The sequence below is a fragment of the Limulus polyphemus genome, unplaced genomic scaffold, assembly GCF_000517525.1.
Source record: "Limulus polyphemus unplaced genomic scaffold, Limulus_polyphemus-2.1.2 Scaffold2748, whole genome shotgun sequence".
Classification (NCBI taxonomy): Eukaryota; Metazoa; Arthropoda; class Merostomata; order Xiphosura; family Limulidae; genus Limulus; species Limulus polyphemus.
The window spans coordinates 126,680-136,973 of NW_013668358.1; the positions used below are offsets into that span (position 1 = coordinate 126,680).

The 10,294-nt window shown below is 33.8% G+C and overlaps 1 protein-coding gene across 1 annotated transcript in view; it reads left to right on the top strand.

Annotated features, from left to right (window-relative positions):
- Positions 1-10,294, top strand: part of LOC106467808 (glutamate synthase [NADH], amyloplastic-like) — a gene marked incomplete at its 3' end in the record, with an annotated part of 40,034 nt that overhangs the window by 4,036 nt on the left and 25,704 nt on the right. The window contains exons 2-5 of the mRNA XM_022396003.1: positions 6,120-6,244; positions 6,896-7,026; positions 7,245-7,371; positions 8,375-8,503. Coding sequence (XP_022251711.1) covers positions 6,122-6,244; positions 6,896-7,026; positions 7,245-7,371; positions 8,375-8,503 — 510 coding nt within the window. The remainder of the gene's footprint in view (positions 1-6,119; positions 6,245-6,895; positions 7,027-7,244; positions 7,372-8,374; positions 8,504-10,294) is intronic.

Consider the following 10,294-nt stretch of genomic DNA (forward strand, 5'->3'; position numbering starts at 1 on the left):
AAAAAAAAAAAAAAAAAACCAAAAAAAAAACCAGCGTCTTCAATAACTTTGGGATATCTCATCCGTTTTGGTGAGATGCAAAGAATATGCTTAGTCATTGACGCACGTGGTAAAACCTCTAACACGTCACTGACTCTTGTACATCTGAGAGAGAGATAGAGAGAGAGAGAGAACATCAGGACGAAGTAATTGACGCTTGATACCATATTGTAAAAGAATAGCTTTGCTAGAAATTCAACAACAACAGTACAAATGAAAGAAGTGGTGACGAGTTTTTAACACTCACAAGGCTTAGAAGCTTTTAATGATCCGCAGTGAGGCGAAACTTGGTGAACCTCTCGTAAATCTTCGAATATGAACATAATTGTGTGTTGTTGTTTGTCACTTAAAACATGTTATGGATATTTACCGTTTGGTGCCCACCCAACATCCCGAACGTGGAAGGTTATTTTTACTGGTATGAAACTGTAAATCACAGTGAAATTTTGTAGATCCTCAAACTTGTAGCCTTATCCAAAATATTGAAAGTATGTGGCACAGTTTAAAGCGAAGAAATAAGCGTCAGTGTGGAACTCGTCGCCAAATGCTCGACTCTCCCATGGAGAAACAAAGATGAAGATTTATTCAAATAAATATTGTTTAAAATCGCTAAATAAATATCATATAATGTTTTATTAACTATTAATTATTTTATTGCATTACTGGTTTGTTTTTTTTGTTTGTTATTATGAATTTCGAGCAAGGCTACACGAGGGCTATCTGCGCTAACCGTCCCTAATTTAGCAGTGTAAGACTAGAGCTAGTCATCACCACCCACCGCCAACTCTTGGGCTACTCTTTTACCAACGAATAGTGGGATTGACCGTCACATTATAACGCCTCCACGGCTGAAAGGAGCAAGAATGTTTGTTGTGACGGGGATTCGAACCAGCGACCCGTAGATTGCGAGTCGAGCGCCCTAACCACCTGGCCATGCCGGGCCTACATTACTTGTGTTATTTTCCAAACGATCTGTTGGTGGGTGCCGAAAGGAAAAGATCAGTTGTTATACTTGAAGTTTGGAATCTTTTCTGTTTCATGAACTGCGTTCAAATAGAAAGAAATATACATTTTTGAATGTAGTTTTTTTTGCTAGGTTACGTCAGTTTATGAAAGGTTAGATCAAATTAGACTAATTAGTAAATACTTGCATGTTTATTTAAATAAATAATAATAATTAGAAAATTTTTAATCAATATTTTCCCATTCTCTCCCCCTATAAAAAATTAATTATCAAAATTTTAATTTATATTTCTGAAATCTGCAGCAGATGGAAAGTACTCAGAATGTGGTTAGGTGGCGTAACAAGCGACATCCTGGAACCAATCGTAACATGATTGGCTCGTATCTCTGCGAGTTCGTTTGGCGTCGTAGGCACGAAAATGATGATCTCTTCAAGGAAATATTTAAGAATATCTCTGAATTTTCACATTGAATTTGTTACATTGACACTAGATACTTTGTCTAGCAGTTCTTTTAAATACATATGATGCTAAAAGTACTTCCTCTATTTTCGTAAGTAAAATATAAAAAAAATATATTTCTTTTCATTTCTCCAAATTTTAATTTATTTCTGAAATCAGCATTAATGTTTGTCTGAAGTTAAGCACAAAGCTACACAATGAGCTATCTATGCTCTGCCCACCACGGGTATCGAAACCTGGTTTATAGTGTTGTATTTCCGCAGACATACCGCTGTGCCACTGGCGGGCAATAAGAAGTAAGAGCTACATTTAAAAAGATGCATCCTTTATTTGAACGCGGTGTATGAAACAGAAAATATTCGAAGTTTGTGAAAAAAAAAAAAAATTAATCTTTATTATAAATAACTTTCCAGTTTGGTCCATTTTTTTCATATTAAAGGATAATATATTAAATATGTCGACCAAGAACATTTGTTTCAATAATTGTAAGTTGTTTACGCGATTGACTTTGTTGTGATAAACTGTGAGATAAAGAAGCGACTTTAACACCTTCCGACCAGAGTTCGATGTAGGACAATGACCCTTTCAAGAACGTTCACTGACTGTCCTACAACCGCTCTTATATCGCCTATCAACACTCTGCATAAAACGCCCTCTATATCTAAGCGATCAGATCTATTTAATTCTTTAAATTTTCGTGCATATAATACTGTACCCAAATAAGAGCTTTAGATGCTACTATCCGTGATCTTGAAATTGTAGACGAAAACAATTTATATAATCTATATTTTCTTAATTTTAATGTCCGTCAATATATACTTTAAGTTGATCAGTATATATATATTTTGTAAATTCATATTGTAGGTTTTATTTCACCCCATGTTGTGTTAACGCTGCATATTGTATACATATAAACATTTTCAAGATTTTTAAAATCATTCAATTTTTATTTACCTCTCAAAAACAAAATTACAAATGAAGTATACAAGACGAAGGTTCGGATAGAAGAGATTTTCAAAACATTTTAATTAGTTGAATACCTCTTACGAGATATGATTCATAATTTTGTAGGCCAGGTGGTTAGGGGCGCTCGACTCGCAATTTGAGGGTCGTGGGTTCGAATCCCCGTCACACCAAACATGCTCGCCCTTTCAGCCGTGTGACGGTCAATCCCACTATTCGTTAGTAAAAGAGTAGCCCAAGAGTTGGCGGTGGGTGGTGATGACTAGCTGCCTTCCCTCTAGTCTTACACTGCCCTCGTGTAGCTTTGCGCAAAATTCAAAACCAAAATAAACATACTTTTGATCATATTTTTGTTTTCTACATCGTTTCAGTTTATTTTGGGGCTAATAATAGATAAAAGGGGACATTTATCTTCCAAAATTGAGGTTGTTCACAAAGATCGAAGGATGACTTGAAATCTGGTTCTGGTTTTAGTCTTTGGTCTTTTCTATTAGCTGAAAAATAGTCGGCAAAATAAATAAATAAATGAAGCGTTTCCAATAAACTGACAATTTGTTTGAATTATTATGCGAACTTAAAGTGTATTACAAGCAGCTCTTTCAATTAAATTTATCTTAATATGTGAGCCAATTATCTCGGTTACCGTTTTATCACTTAACTGGACACCGCAATTCACGAGTGAAGCAGAGCCAATTACCTCAGTTACCGTTTTATCACTTAACTGGACACCGCAATTCATGAGTGAAGCAGAGCCAATTATCTCGGTTACCGTTTTATCACTTAACTGGACACCGCAATTCACGAGTGAAGCAGAGCCAATTATCTCGGTTACCGTTTTATCACTTAACTGGACACCGCAATTCACGAGTGAAGCAGAAAAACAAAACAAAAGCTTTTGTGTTATATTCTATCTGGTGGTAACCATCGTTCTTTGTTTGCATGTGGTACCCCGTGTATTTAAATTGTATGGGCCTAAACTAGTTTATTGCGTATGCTGTTTTTTTTTCGTTTTTAACGTCTTTCTGAAGTCATTATTTGTTCGACTCTATTAAAACTTTACATTATTTGTCTTTTGTCCTAGTTAATTCAACAACAGGTTTGATAACACTACATATACACTATTCCTGCGTACTTGAGATTTGATCCCATACTACAACATAAACCATTTTTAATCACAGAGAAGCCACCAAATGTAGTGGCCCTATTGTAAATCTATTGTTTTAAGTTTTCTGTTCGCCTGTGTAAAACTTCTTAAGTTGGCGACTTAAGGGGGCATAGCTCCCCTAGTGCAAGCTCTGCCATTTCAAAATATACGAATGTGTAAGTCTACGGAAATTCATCATTAAAAGTTAAACATTTACAGCTGTATAATCTCCACCCCCATTATTAAATTCCCGATAAGAATTAAACACTGTCTTTGAGATGTCTTCAGACATGCACTGCTAGAATTAAACACTGTCTTTGAGATGTCTTCAGACTTGCCTTGCACTGCTATCATCTATTTATACTGTTCATATTTGGATGTTAATACTTTTATTGTAACAACTATATAAATAAACTTTTTTTTATATATACACACATTGTCTTAGTATTGAGAGGTTTGGCAAAACTTGACGGTGTTATCCCTGGCCTTTCTGCAGAACCGTCACTGGTCCTTACACCATTAGTAAATATCCCCCCTCCCAAATACAAATTATGGGAGTTTAGCCTTTTTTTTCACTGCTGTATAATAATAAACATTCTATTTTACTAAAGTATTCACTCATTTAATTTTGGGCAAACATTCAAAGTTAATTATTGAAATTTGCAAACAAATCATGTTTGTAGCATTATTTTTTTTTCTTTACAGAAAGTTTATTAACGTCTTAAAACGTCTTTTTGCACGAGTATTGTAAGACATATTCTGAACGTAAGATTCTGCCATTCCTCATTACAAGGAGGAACACATTTACAAACACGCTAAAGAAGATCTTAACTTGAGCAGATTGGATTTTAGTTTAGCGTCATGTTTATATTCACGTTATTAGCCATTTCAGAAACTTAACTCTCGTATGACGCAACCAGAAGTTTGTAAGTTAATTGAATGGTTCTGTTAAAATGTTTTAACCAACTTTAACACCACCAGGGCCGGATTAATGAACAATCTAACGAAGCTAAAGATTGCTCCCCCTCCAAATAAAATCGGCAAAAAGTTTTCTAGTAGTCAATGGTTATGATTGATGTTCGTAATTTACATTTTCGTCTCCTTTCACGAATAGATTATGAAGATGTGTTAGAATGTTTACGTTCGTATATTCGAATGTTTCTGATGGAGAAAGCTTTTGTTTGATTTTTAGTTCAGAGTTATACCACGAGCGATTTGTTCACTGCGGAGAATAGAACTCCAGAATTTGCACCGGAAGTCCGTAAACTTATTATTGACCCACCGAGGGACCCTATTGGGAAAACTATGAATATTGTTGTTTATGGACGAGTATTGTTTTTGTGGCTAACGATAAAAAAATTTGTACATAAAAGACTACTTCGGCTATACGATGAATCTATAAATGAGGAGAGCAGACGCGTTGCCAGCTAACTTATGACGTCTAGCTGAATTTCTTCTTATTTAACCAATTTTTGAAAACCATTCATCAGTAACTGACGTTAAAATATAAAGGTGTTCTTTAAATATATATTACATATGTATGAATATTCTATGCTGTTGTTTTCTTTGTATAATTTGAAACGTTCAAGACACAAGTACGATTTGTACGTCTCTAATTCTATAATACATTTGAACTTTTATAGATTGAAATGTATTATAGAATGATATATATTCTTATCTTGCCCCCCCCCATCCCCCCGAGATTTAGTCCTCCCTCGTTCACTACTACTACAATACAAGCTGGAAACTTGACAGCAGTAAATGTGAATCGGCTTGTTCTCAAGCACGCACCTAATTACCTTTAATAATAAAAACAGTATAAAAGCCTATAGATTTATCTCTATAAATACTTGCATGGTAATATTCCTCAAATCCCTTCTTGTTTAACAGAAGGAGAAAAACTGCACATGTATTAACTAACATAATAATCTGGATATTAATGATATGTCTGACTTCCTTGAAATACACCCATAAAAAATATTTTCTGAACAAGAAGAAAATTGTGAGAAGTTAACTAATGTTAAAGGAAAGAAAACCATACGACTTTTTTAAATACTTTTTTTTTGAAACAATGCCAAATGTTTATGTAGCCGAATTAATTTTACTGATCTCTGGTAAAAGTTTCTTTTTTCTTTTCATTTTAAAACAAATGGCTAGTTTCAAAATATATTTAATCGAAATAACTTTTTTTTTTTTTAAATTTAACAACCACTATCGCCTTCAGGTAGGGCAATTTATTTTGCAAGATAGAAAGGAAGCACACTTCAATGAGCGTCTTATTTCTTTTTCCAGACGTGCTTATACTTTCTAAAAAGAAAAACAACAACAAAAAACGAGCCTATTGAAACTGAACGAAGCACAACCTGAAATAAACTAGTCGTTGTAACAACCAGGTATTTTTTTTATATTTAAATCCAACTTAATTGAGGCTAGCATTTATAGAAAAGTTAATAGAACTCTGTGTGTACAAAACATTGAAACTCTTATCGTTTTAATTTACTAAATCTTAACCTTAACTTTATTACATTCGGTTGTTTTTCCGTCGATAGTTATGACGGAGATGCCATTGTTATATGGATATCCTCAAGCACGTGGGTTGTATGATCCCCAGTACGAAAAAGAAGCTTGTGGTGTAGGCTTCGTTGTGAATGTTGATGGAATTCCTTCTAATCAAGTATGTAATGTCTTTATTACGATTAACCATACCAAGTAAAACTGTGTACAGAGAAGCATAGTGTATTCTTTTAGGCATGTCTTTTCACTATTTGATTCTTTAGTGGTTTCAGATATTTCAGTAATAATTTTTAGTAGCCAATAAATAAATTATAGAATTGTTTATAATTTTTGTAATAGTCAATTTAAAAAAAAAATTTCTTTAGTTTATAAAAACTTAATTTGTGTGTTAGTTTAAGAGTGCCGTAAGAGTAATAGGAGCTGATTTATTATGTATAAGCTGTATAAAAGAAAAGACAAAAACTAATTCAAAAATTCGAAGACTTTCTCTAACCGAACACGAGTAAAATATTTTCGAAAAATCTCTTAGTCCATAACTTTTTATTTCACAATTATACAAGTAAGTTGAACTCGTTAGAAACAGTTTTGAGTTGCTTCATGTGGTGCCATCTTTTATCCAATATCTTTAAATACAAATACTTTTAATTTGACGAGTTTTGATATGTGATAATTAAAGAATTATTATAGCAATAATTTAGCTGGATAACAAGATTAATCTTTTCCCAATACCAAATATCGGAAACTGGAGAAACTGAATAGTATAGTAAGGGTCTACTATATTAAAATAAACATTCTTTTATCCCCTTTTAAGCTCATAAGAGATGCTGCCACAGTTTCCCGGAGAATGGAACACAGAGGAGCATGCTCTTGTGACAACAACACTGGCGATGGAGCAGGTGTCCTCTCTGCGATTCCAGATTCATTCTACAGGAAGGTCCTCAAGTAAGATGAGATAGGCATTCCAGAACTAGTACATAAACTAATTTCCTTAAACGTAGCGCGTTAATCTAAATTAAGCACCTGTTGTTTCTTTATATTACCAATAGACTTTTAAATTCGACGTATTGTATAAAAACCGTTTTTTAATTTGTTGAATTTTCTAGAGATTTGTATATCGTGCTAATATATGAAGTTAATGAAACCTTGATGTATCCCTACAGGGAAGAGCAAGGAGAGCAATTGCCACCTGGTGGGAAGTACGCAACGGGAATCATCTTCTTAGATCGCACGTCTTCTTCTAGAGCTCTGAAACTCTTTGAAGACATTGTACAAGAAAATAATCTTAAGGTTTGAGAACCGATCATTTACTTTAACGCGATTTTTATTTTTACAGTGATCATCTTTTCCCTTTCTGTGGTATTTTGGTTTTATGGATTATTAAATGTACATGTCAAATGACTGGCCAGTTTTCCATATTTAGCTATCGTCGGATAATGTGTTATCGTATAGCAACCTTTTAACGATGCCCTTTTGATCTTTGCAGTTTTCACTGCTTTAGGGGTCGGGCGGGACTAATATCATAGAATGATTCACTCTTAAAGTTTTTTCTATTTTACAGGGAGTTGAACATTTAAGATTTATCATTATAAATTTTATTAATTTTGATTCTTTTAAAAATTGAAATTTAATTCATTTCACACTTTAGGCTAAATAGAGAATAGCCCCTGTGCTTAGGTAACTAATGCGTCCATCCATTGATGAATCGAATCTTTATTCATGATTGTATAAATTGCAAGTCTTTAATTTATTAGCTGGTTTCTGAGTTTCATAGAATGATTGTAACTGGCTGAGGGAAGTAAAAAAAGTTCCCGAAACGTCCGCAAGGAACAAAACAAGAATAATGAAATATCACACTTTAAAGTCAGACCAGGGTTTTAATATGGTATCTCTTAGTCCTTAAGTTACCTAGGGCAACAATTACTCCAAGTTAATAAACGTATACAAAAAGAACTTCGATTCGTATTAACTTTCACAAGTCTCTGTATCATTCTTTGAATCGAGCTAAATTCCGCTCCATGAAGCAGACACAGAAACATGGCCAAACAGGTACAAGTATCAATGGAATAGCCGTTGTAGTATGTAATCTTTATCCAAGCAAGAATATTACTGCAAGCGTACGACCCTTGTACACTCGGTTTACTGCATGCACATTTTGAATAAAGATGTATCCTGTACTAGCTATGAAACGATTAAATATGATTACACTAATAACACCACACACTTATCGTATACTTTTTACTTTTCTGTATTGTTTTTGATCGTAGTGAAATTGTAATTTCTTCTTGCTCAGGTTTTATGTTGGAGAGATTTGCCTGTTGATAATTCTGTACTTGGAAAAGTTGCACTTTCTAATGAACCTTTGATGAAACAAGTTTTTGTGGTAGCGCCTGGAATGTCGGAAGATCGATTCAAAATACAGGTAGGAGTTCTGTAGTGATAAAAATTTTCTACTATAAACCGGATATTATTTACTGTAGAAGATATACTGATAATACATTCATCATTTTTAACAATAGAAGTCAGGTAATAGTGTTTTTAAATTATTTGAATAGTATACACAACAAGATCTGTTCTACAGAATAACGGAAAACATTTTGTTACTGGACGTTTCATTACCGCCACATTATTACTACTATGACAGTTTGTGACGGGTGCATTCATGTTGCTTCATGTTTTATGATATAGCAGTTTTTGTTATGAATACTGATTTTTGTGACAGGTAGTTTTTTAAATATAAAACTGATTGATGGTGATCATAATTTTAAAAAATGTAATAGGTCCTCAATTGTACAATCATTTGGGGACCATTCAGAAATTACATAACGCTATGGGGGTGAGATAATGTCCTCCGGTACTTAAGTCAGGAAGTGGTGAATCTAGTAAAAAACGTACTGTAACGAAACCTTTCGTAACGATGTGGATGCCGTGACGAAATGTCACAGACTCGTATAGATGGCATATCGTGTATGGGAAGTATTTAACGACAGTAACTATTTTTATGACAGTCAAAATATACATTATAAACGAATTCGTGATGGGTACAGAAGGAACTAAACAAGTGTATATTAGGAGAAGTATTAACCATTATAAACGAATTCGTTATGGGTACAGAAGGAACTAAACAAGTGTATATTAGGAGAAGTATTAACCATTATAAACGAATTCGTTATGGGTACAGAAGGAACTAAACAAGTGTATATTAGGAGAAGTATTAACCATTATAAACGAATTCGTTATGGGTGCAGAAGGAACTAAACAAGTGTATATTAGGAGAAGTATTAACCATTGGTTGTAAAATATAGGAATACATTTTAAGAGCGTTGAAGCTTTTCCAAAACGTTTGGTTTTGAAATGGCAACGTACCAAGATCGCGACCTATGTTGTCTTTGTAGTTTTTTTTCTTTTTGAATAAACGGCAACTTTTGAAATGTTATAATATGTTCCTTTTGCTGAGGCCATTAGACAATAGTACAATCAAGTCTAGGTTGGAGTGGTCTTTCATTCTTGTAAACCTCTTAACTCTCATTCAGATAATAGGATTAGTACGCAAATGTAACTTAAACGATTAAACAGATTGAACAGCTATATATTAAAAAAATGTGTGTTTTCTTAAGAACTTTTAGAGAGCTAATAGAAATAAGTTAATCAAAAATATTCTTAATTGCTTATTTTATAGATAGTATTACCTTTTTGATGCTGTAATCCATATTTAAATCCATTTTTAAAATGTTATCAAATTTAATCAGTTATCTATCAAAGAAATTAAATATAATATTATAATTTTTCATTTTGGTAGTTTGCGACTTCAGTGCTCTGAGAACAACTGATTTAGGCCTGACAAAAACTTGCCAAACAAGCGGAATCTGTAATGAATTTAATGTAATTATAGTTCAACAAATCGTTAACGTAAATGATGCTAAAAATTGAGTTGATGTAAACTCTCATCAAATTTTACGACCTTTGATAATGAGCAGTTCAAGATCTGAATTCATACATGGTGTGTGTGTATGAATGTACTTTTTAGACAACAAGGTAAAAAAATCTTTCCCGCACGCACGCACGCCCTCCCCCCAGTGGCACAGCGGTATGCCAGCGGACATGTAACGCTAGAAACAGGGTGTCGATACCCGTGGTGGGCAGAGCACAGATAGCCCATTGTGTACCTTTGTGTTTAACTGCAAACAAAGCGCGCGCGCACACACACACACAC